Below are 19,201 nucleotides of genomic sequence, written 5' to 3'. Positions count from 1 at the left end.
AGCATGGAACCTGCTTGGGCTTCTCTCTCTCCCTCTCTCTGCCCCTCTACCTCTCTCAAAATAATCTTAAAAAAAAAAAAAGAGCGAACTGGAAATACCAGAATATAATCATATAACGTACTCAAAATTTTCACGACTGTGCCTTCTATTTAAAGCTGCCTATAGGACTCCTCCCTTCATTTCCATTGATAAGCCAGAATTGATACCTACCTAATTTTGATAAGCAAGAAGATGCACATTTCCAGAAGTAACTTACAAAAGTCAGTCTTTATTGTGGATATTTTAACTGTAGCTCCAAATGTCTATTTTACCTTTTTAATGTAATTCTTATTCTAGACAACCCAATCTTTATTAGTATTACCAAAGTTCTAATTCCTGCTGCAATGCCAAATATATTCTAAAATTTTGAATATTTTCAATAAAAAACACATCTAAACTTCAAAATGAATTATATTTCTGGTAATTACAAACAGTGCTTCTATGAACATTCTTGTACATATCTTTTGGTACACATTTCCACTAAGTATATGCCTCAGAAAAGAATAGCTGGGTGATAAAGAATATGAATTTCAGGGTGTTTTTTAGATGCTGCTAAATGACTTAGCAAATCTTATACCAGTCTGTACCTTTGCCAGCAGTATATGAGAGTTGTAGTTCACATTCTCACTAACACTTAGCATTTTCCCTTTTTTAATTAATTAATTAATTTTAGCCATTAGTTAATTAGTTAATTTTAGCCATTCTAGTGGGTGTGTAATAGGATGCCATTGTCATCTTAATCTGCACTTCCTTAATGACCAATGAATATGTTTATTGGCCTTTTGGCTATCTTCTTTTGGTCATTTTCAATTAGGTTGTCTGCCTTTTCCTTAATGATTTCCAAAAGTATTTTTTTATGTTTCTCAATAAAAATCTTTATTGGTGTGTGTGTCTGTGTGTTTGGAAACAACCCAAATGTCTTCACAAGAGAGTAGAAAAATAAAGTGTAGTGATTCATATAACAGAATACAATGCAGCAAGGACAGTGACTGAACTACTGTGACATTTAACACTGTTGATGAATCTCACAGATAAAACAAAAGAAGCCACTCATTAAAGATATATACTAGATTATTCCATTTATATGCAGCCAAAAAAATAGGCAAATTTAACATACTGTATGGTAATCTTCAAGAAGCCAGTGAGCAACTGGAAGACATGAAGTAGCTTCTAAAGTTTGAGTAACAGTCTATTTATATATATATATATAAATANTCGGACGCTTAACCGACTAAGCCACCCAGGCGCCCCTCTATTTCTAGATCTGAGTGCTGGCTCCATGGTTAAATGTGAACACTAATTAAGGGGTATACTTATGATCAGTGCATTTCTATACATGCATATTAGACTTCAAAATGTTTAAAACAATACACAAACAACCTTTGTGTTTAAATGTGTGTGTGTGTGTGTGTGTGTGTGTGTACAGCCACGTGGACAGACACAAACAGCTGAGATTAAACAAAGCAATTAAAAGGTGACACTGGAATCATAAAACTAAAATTCTCTAATATTCTATGTGAAAGGAGGTAAATACATGTGTCCAGATTTGTTATAGTCACTAAAAGATGAGTCCCTTTTTTATCTCTGAAGAACTTGGACTATTGCTTTTCATCTCCTGAAACCAGAGTCAAAGAGAATTGTGTTTTATACTTCCTTTGTGGTTATGCCTTTGTAGATCTTACTGTATGGGTACAGGCAGTATGAAAAAGAGCATCAGATCCTGTTTCCTGATAATAGTAGCTTAGAATGACTTCTTATTTACAAAACTCTATTGGTAACTAACATCCAAATTGAACACCATTAATCAGAATGACTAGTTTTTGTGTAGTGGAATGCACATCAATGAACAGAAAGACTGTAAGACTGTGTACTCAGAAATGACATTCTGTTATTTAGATAAAATGTTGATGAATTTTAAATTTCAGTAAAATCCCACAAGTAAATCTAATGTGTTACTTGAAAATGTAAAAATATACAAAGGATAAGTGAAGTCAAGGCAAAGAAAAATGAGTTCCTATTGGTAAAAGTAACAACTAAATGAATATAAACTGGAAAGAAAGCTAATAAAAAATTTTGCACCAAGAATCAGGAGACCTGTTTTACTTCCAGCTCCTAGCCCATGGTGTGCCTTAAGAAAGCCATTTCCTTCTGTGAGCTCAGTTTTCTTATCTTCCAAATAAACGGAATAGATTATGATATGCTATATGACCAAATTTTTTAAAAAGTCCTAAGATACCCACCTGGATTAGATAACTAGAATACCACTAACGTTATGACCTTAAGAAAGCTATACAAACATGTTCCACAACACATACTTTTCATATATAAAGGGTGAAGGATGCTGCCTCCTATATAGATTCATTGCATTAAATGGGGTCATCTGTCAAGCACATGGCACCAGCCCTCACACTGACAGAGGGTGCCACACACCTTGTATTCATCCAAGTCCTAGCATTCTGAATCTATGAAAAAGCTATGTCTAATAATGTGACTCAGATATTTTCTCCATGGTTAGTTTTCCTACCTATAATAATTAGCTTAAGTAATGATAGAAAAACGAGACCAAGAATAATATAAAATATGTAAAATTCCTTTGAATCTTTTAAAAAGATTCAATAATACACAAATATAGGAAATCCACTTTGTAGAACTTTTACAATTCAGAAAATACTTTCATGTACAATTTCAAATTATACTATGAGAGAAGCTCTGTGAAATAGGTAGAGATTATTATTTCCAATTTACAGATATGAAAATTGAGGGCTGGAGAGGCAAAACAATTGCTTACTCAATATCACAAATGTATTAATCTGTTGTAGAACAGAACCACGGTCTTCAGACTCAGGACAACATTGCTTCCACATGTTAAAATCCCAAATGATCTTTTCTCACAATTACTGTAAGAAATTAATAAATCTTATTGCTAATTCTTTCATTTTACAGATCAGGGTAATTAAGATGAAAAGGTGACTTATCTGAGAACCCACCATGAGTTAGTAACAGAGCAGAATCCAATTCTTCTCCAGAATTTCAATCCAATTGTTCTTCCTCTTTATTGATTCAACTAATTTCTCTTTAAATTTGGCATTAATTTTAATCATGTAATTACACAAAGAATAGGGTTTTCAAAGAGCAGGTGGCTTTTGAGGTGGGGATGGAGAGAAAAGGAGGCACGTAACAGGTAAAAAGGAGAAAGCAAAGACAAATTCGAGGCAGTGGTTACAGTATGCACAACAGTACAGACTCACAAAGGGGCCTGCATCAGTGACAAGTTAAGCATGCCAAGAGCATGCTAGAGGTGTGGGATAGAAGTGAAAAGAGAAAGGGCTAGCCATAATCAGAGAAATAAATGATGGGATAATACTGAACATCACAGATCTGCTGACATTATAAAACAGCTTTCAAGGTGTAGTCCACAAATACTTGAAGGTACTCAATCAAAATTATCTTCACAAAAATAGTAACTTTAAAAATATTATTTGCTTTGTTTCACTAGACTGACATTTACACTGATGGTACAAAAGCAATGGTGGATAAATTTCTGGTGTGCAAATAAGAAAACTAATACTTACAAATATTAAGAGTCCTTTACTGATGCATGATAGCAGTAAATAAATAAGTGAATAATTTTAAAAACAGTGTTCCTAAATAATGTTCTTAAAGAAGCACTAAAAATGCTAATCTTATTGAATTTTAAAATTTAAATCCACATTATCTTAATATTCTATGTGAAAGAAATGTGAAGTAATCACATGGAACTTCTGTTGCACATCAAACTACGTTATCTGTTCCAAAGCACTTGGGTCACTGATGTAACTAGACACTTCTTATGAAATACCATTTTCATGGAACAATACAGAAAATATATGGCTATTTAATCTTAGTTATTTAGCAAATGAGTTTTCAAAAGCGAATCAAGAGAGCTTGTTAACTTTGAGAAAAACTGCAATGAGCATAGTATTTGCTGCCAATAATAAATTTTCACACAAAAACTGGAATTTTAGAAAACTTAATATTCACCACCATGAGCTTGAATACTTTCTAATACTTAACAGGCTTTCCAGTGAGATTGGAAGTGACATTAGATGGATGTGACTTTTTGATATTGAATAATGAAATGTATCAACATTTGCAAAACCCAGCAAGCCAATATTTTCCTAATGGCCAATGCAAAATGTTAAACAAAACTGTGTAACTATGTGACGTGTGATGGATGTTAACTAAACTTACTGTGGTGAGCATTTGACCATATATATGTCAAATCATTATGTTGTACACCTTGGACTAACACAATGTTATAGGCCAGTTACACCTCAATAAAAGTAGAAAAAAAGCAGAAATTAAATTGTTCCAAAAACAATTTAAGACACTAAAAAAATGTGAATAGTAATAAAACTATGAAAGTGTAAAAAAAGTGCAAAACCAGTAGATTTTAGTGTAATGAAAAACAAAATGTTCACTGATCTAATTTCAGAATTAACACTGCAATTAACTTTTAAGAAATTATCACTTGTTAACTTTTGGCATGGCATTAAAGAAGAATATGCACAGCTATGAAAAGCTATTAAAATGCTCTTCCCTTTTTGAATTACATGTCTGTGTGAAGTCATACTTTCTTTACCTACTCCAATCAAAACAATACCACAAAGCCAATGTAAGAATCTGACTTTCTTCCATTAAGCCGGCAGTGAAAGAAATATGCAACCATGTAAAACAACAGCCACTCTCCCCACTATTTTTGTTTGTTTTGGAAAATATAGTGACTTTTCATAAAAATAAGGTTGCTTATGTTAACACGTAATGTGTATAGTTATTTTAAGTGATTTTATAAATATTTTAAAATTTTACCTCAATTTATAATAGTATCAGCAATATCAGCAGATATAACTTACCCAAACTCAAGCTCTGTGGCCTTAAAAATGTTTCAGATTGCAAAGGGGTGCTAAGATCAACAGTTTGAGAGCCACTGCTGTGCAGTATGAACTGAAGTGGAGAAGGCAGGCATGCTAGAGTTCAGGCATCTAGGTAAGCAATTGCAATAAAAGATTCAAGATGAAATGATCAGAGCCTGATAAAGACCATAATAGCAGGGATGGGGAGAAGCAGCCAGATCTAAACAGGAATCAATAGGATAAGTAACTGATGAGATGATCAGGGCGAGAGCTCATGGAAGAAAGATGCTTCTGTTTTTCATGAAAGGCTGAGTAAAAAGATGAGAAATGCATATGGTAGAGCTGGCCTGATACATGAACTCTGAGGTCCAGCAGGAAGTTGAAAACAATTATGGGGAACTCACAGGAGTAGTTACAGCCAGAGATAAAGATGTATGGATAACCACAGATACAAGCAGAAATTACTCAGGAAAAAACTGATAAGTAAGAAGTAAAAGGACCATGAATGAATATCTGGTAAAACCCAGTACTTCAGGATACACTCAAAATGATAGGTAGTGAAGGTGGCTAATCAGTTAAGTCAGGAAAAAAGTTCCAAGAGTGAATCAAGTGCTAGTAGCCAAAAGGTGGGTGGTTAGGGTCGGAGACTGGGTTGGGCTGTAGAAGACAATCATTAGTCTTTATTCAAGGCATAGAAGGACTCAAAAGAAAGTCAGTAGACTTGCTTAAAAGGAATAAAATATCTTTACCAAAAAGGACAATGCTAACAGGAGTTTATATTAATATAAGAGTGAATATTAAGAATATTAAGTGGTACATATTGTTTCATTTCTTACCACAATAACATATGGCTTTCATAATTTAAAGAAACTCAAGGAAAGGAAAGGAAAGAAATAGTGAATAGCCCAGAGAAAGTATATACCATTGTAGCCTGTTAGTTTAAGATACATGGCAGTGAACACAGGGAAAAAGCAAAGTTAATGAAATAGGAATATAAAAACAATATATTTGGGGCACCTGGGTGGCTCGGTCAGTTAAGCGTCTGACTCTTGGTTTCAGCCTAGTCATAACCTCATGGTTTGTGGGATCAAGCCCCAAGCCAGACTCTATGTTGATAGCATGGAGCCTGCTTGGGATTCTCTCTCTACCTCTCTCTCTCTGCCCCTCCCTAGCTTCCACTCTCTCTCTCTCAAAATAAATAAACTTAAAAAAGAAACTATATATGTTTTCTCAGTTAAGAGACCCTTCAGTATACTGGTAAGCCCTTAGAAAAAAGGAACCAAAAAAGAAAAGCAAATTGAGAACTCGGGAGAGCAGAGGTAAGGTAATAGAGATAGGTCTCAGAAGAGAGTAGATGAGATAGAACAAAAGGAAGTCCCTTTTCCAGTTACATCAGATAGGTAGCTTTAGAGTGAAGATAGACACCGGGAGAGTTTCCACCCAGTGAATTCTATCTGTTTTTCTGTGAAATAAGCGAAGACTCTATGCCAAGACTCAAAGGGGTAGGATCAAGGATAAAACAATTATTAGAGAGAGAAAAAGACAGAACCGTTAAGGAAGGGCCAAGTAAAAGGGTTATTGGAAACATAGTGAAGACCCAGCCAAGACTAGATTACCACACAAAATAAGTACAGATTCTGAATAAATCAAATATCTGTAGAATTAAGCCAAAAATATTATAGTTAAGTGAATACAAAATTCTGAGTGATGTTGAAAAGTGTTGTAGTAAAAATTTGGATCATTTTGTCAGTCATACCCATGGTGCTAAATATTGATGCAAAGGAGCACTCACTCCACATCTACTCATTAAGAGGTTGGCCTTTTCTATGAGGTTATTCCCAAGAATCATAGTAGTAAACTTCCTGAATAGTCATGAATCCATACTATTGTTCTCCTACAAGAGGACTAATAAAGGTCAGATGTTTCAAGTTACCCAACATATTATATTAGTGATTTAATCAGTGTTTTGCTGTTATTCCAATCAGAGCTCTAGAAATATTATTTCATATTTACATCATGTCTCAGAGGAGCTATTTGTATGTACATAAATTTGAATAATTTGCTTCATGAATAATAAGTATAAATTTTCATAAAATATCTATGGTAAAAGAACTCATTTGTAAAAGGTTCTCTGTTTTCTGGAACATAGCAGTGTTATGTCTCTTTCTGGTAGTAACACAAAAAGAATAGAGATCTCTGCATATATACTCTGTGCTTTACCATATTACTGTATCCCCAAAAGAAAAAAAAGGCACATTTTTGTAAGTCAAATTTCTTAATTTATAAAAAATTGGTAAGCTAATAATGCAAACAATTCACCTTCCACATACATTAATCTACTTTGGAATACAATGAAATACCTTCATTTTAATAAATCAACTCTAAAATTTAGATCCCTTTGTAATTAACTTAGTCAAGAAAAAGAATTTTTTGTATTCCTTTTCTGTTGGTTTGGCTTGACTGGTTTTGAATCTGAAAGCAAAACAGGAACAAAAAGCAAAAGTGGTTAACCCTGAATATAAAGGTGCCAAAAGAATGATAAATAAAACTTGATTAAGTCATAAAAGATACACTGGTCATAAATAATGAATAGATGAGTGAAACTGGGAGACTTCTGAGAACAAACTTTTCCACATACAAATGAGTAAACAGAGGCCCCCCAAATTAGTGACTTACTGAATGTCATTAGGCCAATCGGCAAAGATTCTGAGATACAGCAGTGTTTTTTCTCCTGTTACGGTGCCTTGACCATCATGATTTAGCAGACATACAAAAGGAATTTTAAAGGTGTTAACTTTAATTCCAGTCTCAGCCAGCCACTGACCCACCAAAAGATTGATTTATGTTTTTTTGTATAGTCAGTCACCCATTTTATTCCATTTTATTTAGCAGGCATAAGTGAGAGTTTTATGTAAAGAATTTTTTAAAAAATTTTTAATGTTTTATTTATTTCTGAGAGAGAGAGAGAGAGAGGCAGCGTGATGAGGGAAGGGCAAGGAGAGAAGGAGACACAGAATCGGAAGCAGGCTCCAGGCTCTGAGCTAGCTGTCAGCACAGAGCCCCACATGGGCTCGAACCCACGAACCATGAGATCATGATCTGAGCCGAAGTCGGACGCTTAACTAAGTCACCCAGGCGCCCCTTATGTAAAGAATTTTGATGTAGGCAGAATATAAAATTGTTTATGTATGTAGATACTATATGTAGGCAGAATATAAAATTGTATATGTGTGTATATACTATGTGTGTGTGTATACACACACACTTTCACATATACACTAAGTATTTGTGTGTGCATATATATATGTATGTATATAAAACTTTCACATTCTGCCTACTTCAAGATTCTTTGCATAAGAGCCTCATTATGCACACCAAATAAAAGTGTGTCTGTATACATTTATTATATATGGTTAGAGTTAACTACATATTGTGTTAACCATAAATGGTAAATTCTTGAGATATATATATACACACACACACACACACACATATACATACATTTTAAATGTATGTATATATACATATTAGATGAAATGTGTATGTATATATATGTATGTATTAGATTTAACACTTTACATGATTCATCTAGGAAATAAAAGGTATCATAGAAAGAGTATTATTATTAAATATAATCAAACATTAAACATACAGTATGGACAAAAAGGATATAAGAAGAGGGAGTTAACATTAGTTCTAGTCATAGACTCATGAAATCTTGGGGATGAGAAGAACTTTTAAATTTGTAACTTCCCAGTGAGGCTTGATTTGGGTAGGAGCCCCACCCAAGCCATGTTTAATCACTCTAGCAAGAAAGAACTGCCCAGAAAAATCCAGTTCCTCTTTGGACAATTCTATCATATCCTTTAAAATTGAACTTGTCTTTCCTCTAAGTTTTTCTTTCATCTCAGTTCTATAACTTGACATCATGCAAAAGAAGTCTAGTTCATACTGTATAATAATAACTTCTCAAATAGCAGGTAATTACTCTTCTATTCTTCAAGGAAAACAACTCACAGTACAATCAATCAAAAAACAGACTCATGTTCCTGCAAATCCTAATGATGATTCCTTGAACAAACTCCCATGAAATTCTAACCATCACAAAGGTGGCAACCAGAATTTATACCCCACCAGGATATTAACACTTTTTTCTTTCTATAAATAGTATTTCTATCAGTATCCAAGACATCAGTATTCAACAGCCATCACACGCTATTAATTTGTATTAACCTTATTCTCAACTGAAACTTCTAATTATTTTAAAAAGTTTCATAAAGCAAGGTAATACTTGAGATGAATCCTGAAGGACTACTGAGACCTGCATAGATTAACCAAGGTGTTGTCATTCTAAACATAAACGTGTCTAAGCATAAACAATGGCAAGAGAAGTTTAGGAGCAAGAGCAGATCAACCTTTCTAAAACTAGAGGGTAGTTTCACATAGAGTTTGGGATGCAAATTAGAGAGACCCTTGAAAATCAAAGTAAACAGTTTCCACTGGGATCCATCAGGCAATAAGAGGACATTGTGGGTCTGGATCATAATATTAACAACATGAAAATGGAAACAATATATAAGATGAATAATAACAAGCAGAGAAAAAAATAGGGCAAATAATTAGAAAAATATTGATGAAAAAAGTTGAAGACGATGGTAAGTGGAGATGCAATGAACAGGACAGATAGAGGAAATCATTCTACGAGAAAGAAAGACAGGTTCCATTTAAGTATCATGCCTGAGTAGCTAGAGTAATGAGGATGCCAGTTTCAAAACCTAGGAAATTATTTGGAAAGGGAAGATCATTAATTCAGTTGATGGCAAAAGAACAGCATGCCATTAAGCTCAGATTGTTCAACAAGTAGTAAAAAAAAAATGAGTAAACATTAGTGACATGTTCAACCTAGATGTGTTATAGTTATAGTAATAATAATACAGACAATTTTCAATTGTATTCATTACAGAAATTGCCCATACCCTTTTGCAATCAGCTTTTCGTCTTTTGGCCAATGCATTTATCATGAATGTTTCCATCAGGAAGAAACTGGAACTAAACTAAAATCAATCCACTCTATTATAGTCAATAGCAGGTAAGAAATGAGAGTCGGAAGAAAATAGCTAATATTATACTCAGACAACATGTAATAGCTTTGGTTATTCAGTATATCTACCCTTCTACCACATAAAACTGATGCATACAAATACTATCATTAAATGGTAAAATCTCTCTCTAAAGGAGACAAAACAATTTCTCATAACATACTAAATGTTTTTATGCATTCATTTTTTTTTTTTTAGTTTCTGAACAAATTAAGTAATATAAAGAAGCCACATTGTTTCCCATTATACACACAGAACCAAATTTCTTTGTCATGATTTTAAAAGTAGAATGCCAACAGCTTGGAGGAAGAAGACAGGACTCATTTATGCTAACATGACTACCCACAAATATAAATAATAGCAGCCCTTATCTAGTATCAATCAAGGGTATCTTATTAAGCTTTGTCATACCTCAGATACAAGTATGGGCCAAAAGTGGGAGGAAGGAAATTTTAAATTTAACTTACAAACAAATTAGTGCCCTTACTGTAAGCTATCGTATACTTGAAATTCAAACAGTCCTCAACAAACGGTAGAAGGTTCCCCAGGCTCAGTGATGACAAAAATGGCAGCATGGGCCAAGAGGTTACAGTCTGGCCAAATTCAGTATTTAAAAGTGTCATTACTTCTGCTGATAGCACAAACAGAAATGACAAGCAATGTTCGTTGTTGAGACAATTCTATTTTGTTTTGGTTTATTCAATCAATAATTCTGAAAGTATACTATATGTTCTGGTTTCATATATAATACACAAATAAACATAAATCTACAAACCTATACCATCTTATAAATTACAACAAGTAGGACTAGATCACTTACATCTGCCATCCCTCAATCATTATTTGAGAAGAACAGTAGCTTGACATATTTCTTCCTATTGGTTTATATCAGAAAAGAGAAATATCTTCTGGGTTTGAAAGACATACTTTAAAAATATGATCACGAAATTCCAAGAAAAAATTCTACCACTGAAGGTTTTTAAATCCTTATTATTAACACAAGATCAAGATATGTTTAGTTTATATGGTAGGGCTTTCCAAAGCAATGCACCAAAAATAAAAGCAGATCTGTTTAAATCTCTACTGATTAAAAATTTTCAAATTATTCTATCTCATTTTATTGGATAATAGTAAGGCTATAATCAAATACAATATATTGAAATCAAAGAATCTTAAAAATTTGACAAATTAAATTGACCTTAAATATCACCATCTGGTCTAACCACCTATCCACTGTTCAAACTTTCTATAAAATATGTCTGCCAAATAATTACCCTTCATGCCAAGTGCCTCCAGTTACTACCCATTTTAGCTTTGGTGCCAAGCAGCAAAGTCTACTTTCTCATCTACATCAGAGTTTTTCAATGACTTGAAAACAACTTTCAAATACCTCAGTCTCTTCAGCTCTTCCTAATATAACATAATTTTAATTATCTCAATTGTTACTGTGATACTGACCGCACAATGCAGAAATCTCTGTAAATCTTGCTTCAAATAATATCATTCTACTAATATGTTATTTTTAACATAAAATTGGTAAAATAGAAATACTAATTTAAGTAACAATATATACTCGTTTGTATATTATATACATGTAACACATATTTCATACATATATAAACATTAATGAAGTATCTATTTTTTTTCAAATGTTCTCTACCATATTTTCCCCATCCTATATTTGCACAAATGATTTCTGGACAAAAGTGCAATTTATATTTCCACCATTTTTAGACTCAGCCCATCACTTTAACCCTTTAAGATCATAGTGGATCCTAAATTCTGTCTCAGATATTCACTATATGTCCTCAAATCACATGATCCTCAGTTTGTAGGTTTCCTCTGTACAGTCTTATCTTAGTCATTGAAAAAATGTTAAACTTGATAAGGCCAAAATTTCACAAAGAAACATCATCCATGTTGGAGGTGTTCTACTAAGTACCCAGTTGTTAATTCATCTAGTTTACCCTATATTGAGACTATATTTCTAAATATGGTCCATAGGGACTATGTAAGGTTTTTTTTCAAGTATCTTAACAAAACCCAGATATAACAAGTTGTAAAAGCCAAAGATCTTTAAGTTTTTATTCATTCTTTAAACAAAGTTTTATTGTATGTATATATTCTTTATCAGGCACTAAATTTATCTCTGGTGATTGACTCAAAAAGACACTGCTCTCTAGGAGCTTACAATCTAGAGGGGAAAGCAGACAAATACAACTGATGATTACCAAACAGCATTATAAACATGATAGGCAATTAGGGCACTATGGAGGCATGGAGTGTCATTATCTAAATCAAACTTTTAGATTAGAAAAGATTTCCCAAAAGAGATAGCAAGGTTTGAGATCATTATGGAACAGTCAGCTTAAAATTTGGTTATATGGGTGTGATGCTCTTCAAAGAGAGGTCTGGGCCAGACATACAGACTTGGGTGTGTTAAAAAGAAAACCACAGGCCCAAAATGATGTCACTTAAGCCAAGTCACCAAACAGGGACCTAATACCTAATCCAACTACATTTCAATGTCCCCTAAAAATGTAGTTTTAACTCCTCAGTCAGGAATGTTCTGATCAGCATCAATGAGGAAACTGTCACATGTGCCCTCTCCATTCCCCAAAAGATGAGATAATCCATCTAGTAAGATCTTCTGCCCTTCCCCCTAAGGGAATGTAACCTTGCCTGAAATAATCCTTTCTTTACTAATAACTTCCTGCCACACTCTCTTTCCTGTAAAAACCTTCCATTTTGTACAACTCCTCAGAGCCATTGCTCTACTTGCAAGACGGAATGCTACCTCATTCATGAATTGCTAAGAAAGCCAATTAGATGTTCAAATTTACTTGGTTGACTTTTATTTTCTAAGAGCAGTCAACAGTGAATAAATGATATTTACAGCCATGGATTTGGACAAGACCACTGAGGCAGGTATTAACTAAAGAAAAAGCATTGGCATTTCTGGTAAAGGAAAGTCCATTTCCAGACGTGTGAAAGAGAAAGTATGCATGAGACCTGGCTCATATGTGTTGAGTTGGGAGGGGGACTGGGATAGAAAGATATTGCTGGAGGTGCCTGGGCGGCTCAGTCAGTTGAGCACCCAACATTTGATTTCAGTCATGATTCCAGGGTCGTGGGATTGAGCTCTGTGTGAGGCTCTGTGCAGTGTGTAGAGCCTACTTGTGATTCTCTCCCTTTCTCTCTCCCTCTCACTCTCTCTCCCTCTCCCCTCCTCCATGTGTATGTGCTCTCTCTCTCTCTAAAAAAAAAATTTTTAATGGTGGCAAATGGCTATTTTTTAAAAAAAAGTAAAGTAAGGTATTGCTAGAATTTAACAAGAGCTTTGAGTGTGAAGCCAAGAAATGAGAACCTTTTATAGAAAGCTATGGAGGCCCTTAAGGGGCTCTAAGCATTGGAATTACTTGACTAGACTGAGATTCAGAAAACTCACTCCAGTTCAATATGAATTGATGGAGGAAGACAAGAAGCAGAGAGACTAATAAAAAGTTCACCAAAATAGGTGGAGAAGAGTAATTAAAGCAGTATCCACATAAGAGTAAAAGTGAAGGACATATTCCAGAGCTGACAAAGACTCTGAATTGAGAAGTCTCAGAGACTACTCATTTTAAGATGCTAAGGTAGATAGAGAATGTCCGAGGTCATCCCTCGTACTTCCATTAGCAAAAGAGGTAGTGGGATCATTTGCTGGAAAAGCAAACACTACTTCAGGTGGTGGGGAGGATTTCTGAACTCAGGTTTTATCATGTTAAGTTGAGTCAGAGGTCAAAATAAGGATAGCAACATAGAAATATTGGAGTTATGGGGATGGAATTCTTCAAAGAAGTCTGGAATGGACACAGAGACTTAGGAATACAGTGAATAGATGGTAGTTACAGCTGTAGATTTGGACGGAATCTCTCAGGCTAACTGTATAGACAACCAGAAGAAAGACCAAGAAATGAAGGTTAATGTCAAATTCAAATTGGAAAATAAAAAGCTCACTGTGTCCAGGATTTAATGGAGGAGGGCACTTGTGGGGATGAGCACTGGGTGTTTTATGGAAACCAATGTGACAATAAACTATTTGTAAAAAAAATAAAAAGAAAAAAAAGAAAACAGTAAAAAAAAAGAAAAAAAGAAAATTATGTTCTCATTGTTTATTTCTTATATTTTAATATATATTAAATTTCTAAAATTTCTGAAATGAGATTTATCAGATAGTTTGTCAATGTGGTACGGCTGTTTCACTTACAATAAAAAAACAATAGCATAAATTTATGTAACAGCATCTCAAAACAATGTGAATTTCAAAAAAAAACCACACACAGCAAAAGAGCGAGGAAAAGCTTACGATACAATTCAAGCTCAACATCAAAATGGAACTCTAGAATGTTAAGGACCCCAAGTCTTTTATTTCTTCTACATTTTAAAACCTTTTTCTTCTCACATACAGTCTTGGTTGTGGGGAAGGATATTATTACAACAGTAAAACAGAAAATTTTTCCTCATGTTTGCTATACTCATATATTAACTACCTATGCCTATACAATTTCATTGCCTCAATTCTACTAAAAAACAACTAAATAAAGAAATCACTGAGCAAGATTTCACCATATTGAAGGGTATTATGGTGTTATCTGAAACCTAACCTTCATAATCTCAAATATTCTTCTTAGTCAAAATGTTCTGTACTTACTCAAGTTCTACAAGATGGGCTAACTGGATCATCCTCTAGATATAAATGATTTGCATATTCTTTCACAGCACATTATTAAAACTGAGATTCTTAATCTGGACATTCAAAGAAATTTAATGTAATGGATCCAAACAGAGAAAACTCTAGTCTTCTGAATTTCAACGAATTCAGTAAAAATAAACCAAAATTCTTAATAAAATGCTCAAGCAAAAAAATATGTAAATCTTATTCTCCAAGGCACACCTACATTTTAGTAATTCAGATTTTTGGTAGCATCACCATGGCAACTGTTAATAATGCTTTAACTAGTCTCATCATGATAAAAAAAATAAAATAAAATTCTAGGAAGTTTTAAGTTATGTTAGAAAATTTCAAAGATAAAATTTCAACTAATTACCCACATATCTAAAAACACTGTGATAAGGGCTTACCAAGATGTTGGGCCTTCTACTTGAAGATATTCATATTCATCAGAACAGAACTTTTATTGTTTCACTCTTAACCTACTAGATATAATTTTAAAAATCTGTCTTAAGTAAATATAGACACTTAAAAATAGTCAGTTTATACAGACAATCCAACAGCATTAATTCTGAAAAGGGAGAGAATGTCTTCTGAAGGACTCATGTAAGATACGTGATAGTTATAAGGCTTGGTGTTGGCATCTGCAGAACTCTCTAACTCATGACAGTTGATGGGGGAGGCAGAAGGAAGAGGAAAAGAGCCCTATGAGCTTCCAAATGTAGAGAAACCGGACTGAATTTGGCTTGACTCCACACACAGGATGACCATGACTTTAAGACATATGCAACAGTTTGTATCAGTATGCCAATGTTCATCAAGTGACCAGTTAATATGAAGAATATCTAAAACATGAGAATGTGTCCTTTCATTTGGACACATTCACTCGCCAATGTCCAGTTCCATAAAATGCTTATCTCCTGGTTATGATACAGAAGCTCTTGACCCTGAAGAGTAGTGATAGTTGCAGATGGTGATTATTCCTGAACCTGCTCCATCAGATACTTCACACCCAATTAGGCAGATGGCCAAGGAGGGACACATGAATAGTGTTCAGGGTCATCCTATTATACACCCAGAAATCTGGCCCTGACATCACACTGTGCAGCACTGAAATAAGCAGGACCATTAAACCTGAAAACAAATAGATACTTCTAAATTGGGAAATTTATTTAATTCTAGGCTTTGATGTGGATCATGATACTGTCTCCAGACATATCTCACATATTCATATAAATACCCATTCCAAAAAACCAATTTTAATACCCTTTCTTTATAAAATAAACATCCTAAAATGTACCTTAGTATCTCTTACAAAGTTTCTAGAACTATAATAGTCTACCTTTAAATGTTGATGCTGAAATTACCCATTGATCTGGCATTTAAATAATCTTAATTCAAAAATGACCTGTAACAGCAAATTAACTTTTATTTCAGATCACCACATATATTATTACCTAAAAACACATTATATTGTTGAAAGTTATTTACTTACACACTGTCCAATTGCTCTAACCATTAGGTATTATCCACCAGTAATATTAACCCTTCCCGTTAAAAAAAAAGTCCAAACCACAAAAGGAGTGGATGATTTGGATTTAGATTCTGTTTTCATGTTTTTTTTTGAGAAATAACCTAATCTCCTAATCTAAGTCATTTGCAGAAAAATACTGAAATAGAAAACTGATCTACCATGTGAATTTTCTTCTTCCATGTATCAATATAAACTAATAAACCTTAAAATCCTACTTTAGCTACCTAATTTTTAAATTAATATTCATTTTTAGGAATATTTTTTTAACCATCTTTTTGAACTGGTATTTGCTCATGACACAATTTCAATATCTAATGATAGCTGCATATTTAGGTATGGAAGAAATAGTAATGCTTTTTCTAATTTTATAATAGATGTATAGAAATCATATAATCCCAGAACATGAATAAAACTTTATAAAACTTTACCTTAAACACTAGGAACTAGATATCACATGCTAAACCTCTGTTGTGAAACCATATTCTGATATGAAAAGTTTTGCTGAAATGTGCTTTAATAAACCACCTTACTTTGATAAAAAACGCAATAACATTTCTCCATATAAGAATATAAGACATGAAGAACGTACGATGGGCATAGATACTGCTTCTTTTTCCCCTTCCCTTTCTTTGAAGACTTCTCTTTAGAATAAGCTTCTTCAACCCACAAGGAAATTAAAATAAAAAAGCCAATCGCCAATAAAAACTTCATCTTGAAAGTTAAATTTCAGGAGATCAATCTACAAGAGAGAACAAGAAAATGTTTACATTAAATGACAACAATATGACTCTAAAGAATAGACCATGACTACTCAATGGACAAGTGCATTAATATATGAAATTTTCATTGCTCAAACCTAAGTGGTAAGCCTTCATTATATATATGTGACGTTTTGTAGTGGAAGTTAAATAATGATTCACAGAAATACAACCCCAATGTTTAGAAAGCTACCTGGAAGGATGTTTCACACAGTGTTAAAAGGTTATCTTCTTCTTATATATGTGGATTCCTTATTTCCTTTTTAAATTTCTGTATTGTTTGAATGTTGCATGAACATTTTTTCAAAAATAATAAACTATTCTACAGTAAAAGGTAATTCTAAATATTAAAGAACTGATAAAGATAAAACAATGAGAACCAAAAGTTTCGCACTTGATATTCATTGTTTGTTTATTTATACACATTAAACTTGCAAGCTACATTTTATTCAAAATAAGATCATATTGATTTAAGTTAGTTTGTTGTCTTTCCCACTTTCATGTTAAGAACATTTATCATCAAGATGATTTTGGACTCCACAAATTCTAGGTAACAGTATATGAAAAAAAAAAAACAAACAGCAAGTATGGTCAGACCCTTCCAAATAATCTTCTTAGTCTTATTTGAATAACATTGTCTATGCTCAAATGAGAATTATATTCTTGCTGGTCCAATGCATTAAAAAAGAGAGAGAGAGAGAAAGAAAGAAAAAAACTTTAAGCGTCTAGTAACACTGGAATATTTAAGCCTCTTTTGCAGTCCTTCATTTCCAAACCATAAATTGTTTCTCCATCATTGTTTTCTGCAGGCTACGAGATCTATCATATTCCTCAACATTAACTTAATTCCTATCTCACCTTTTAGAATTCTGCTTCTCCAATGTCATCATTTGCATCTCCCTTTCTCCCAGGAATTCTTATTTTCTCCCATTTATCCTTTACAGCCCCTGAGGGAAGCCTGCAAGGCTTCTTCCCTGGTCCTCTCTGCTGAGGACAACAGAGGGGGCTTCTCAGGCCAAGAGCAACAACAGAAGGCTCTCCTCTGTCAACTTCCAGCACTGGACGCTCCCTTCCCCCATCCTACGGTGGCATCTGCTTCCAGACACCTTGGCCCACAGCAGCACGTACTTCTCCCACCTTCACTCTTCCCCAGGAAAACAGGAGGGTCGTCCTAACGGTCTGAAGGGTCGACAGAAATCCAACCCTATGCTCTCTGTCTTCACCGCCAACCTTTCAAAGGGGACAGCTGCAATGACCGAAAGGGCTTCACGAACACAACAACGCAAGGAGCCCTCCCCGCAAATCCTGCGTTCCCCCAGTGCCCCCCAGTTCTCCGCATCCCTCCTTACGGAGCATATCCGCGGACGCCACCGCGTCAGGGACCCGGCTGCCGCGCGCCCGGTGCCCCTCTCCCCGCGCAGGGCAGCGCTCACCTCCTCCCCCTGCACGCCGCAGTGCTCCCCGCGCCTCCCCAGGCTTGACCCGGTCTCTCCGCAGAGCGCTGATTCTGGTCCCCCGACCACCGCCGCCGCCCACTCCCGGTCCCCTCCGGCCCCCCACCCCCNGACCGAGCGTGGAAGGACGTCACAGCACCTTCCCCTGCAGGCACTGGACGGGTTTCTGTGAAATGTAGTCCCCCTGCAGGGGACTGGAAACGACGGGCGCGCGGAGAGCGGGGATAAGGGCCAGTTTGGGTTCGGAAAAAGAAACAAAAACCCTCCAGGAGCCGAAATCGTTTAGGGTCAACTTTTGATCACTAGTTACAAAAAGAGGAAGACAGCAAATGACCTTCTTGGACCAAAGCAGATAAGCACAGGTTCTGTAATTTCATCACCGGACTCCTGACATCTAACTTCATCTCTGAGCCTTACCAACAATTCCTAAAACCTAGACCTTTTTAATTAAGCAAGCTTAAATTGTCCAAATTACTAAAAACATATAATCTTTCAGGTTATGCTATTTTAACATTTGTTAAATAAGTAACATGTGTCTAGAACTTTACAGTCTCAAAACCCGATCCCTGCATTGTATCATTCATTCCTGGGCAAGTTTTATGTCGTCATTCCCGTTTTGTGGATGATGAAAGTGGAGCTCAAATGTATTAAGGAATTTGCTTAACATTACGTATGTTGAATGGAATTTACCAGCTACTCAAAATGATTTTT

General features: G+C 34.7%; 1 protein-coding gene across 1 annotated transcript in view; it reads right to left on the bottom strand.

Moving 5' to 3' along the window:
• GLRB (glycine receptor beta) overlaps positions 1 to 16,989 on the bottom strand; it is a 93,226-nt gene extending 76,237 nt beyond the window's left edge. The window contains exon 1 of the mRNA XM_077753034.1: positions 16,868 to 16,989. Within this exon, the coding sequence (XP_077609160.1) occupies positions 16,868 to 16,989 (122 nt within the window). The remainder of the gene's footprint in view (positions 1 to 16,867) is intronic.
• Positions 16,990 to 19,201: the final 2,212 nt, after the last annotated feature.

Source organism: Crocuta crocuta, unplaced genomic scaffold (genome assembly GCF_008692635.1).
Source record: "Crocuta crocuta isolate KB4526 unplaced genomic scaffold, BGI_CrCroc_1.0 scaffold591, whole genome shotgun sequence".
Classification (NCBI taxonomy): Eukaryota; Metazoa; Chordata; class Mammalia; order Carnivora; family Hyaenidae; genus Crocuta; species Crocuta crocuta.
The sequence above is the reverse complement of the archived record's forward strand: the minus strand, read 5'-3'. Positions and strand labels throughout refer to the sequence as shown.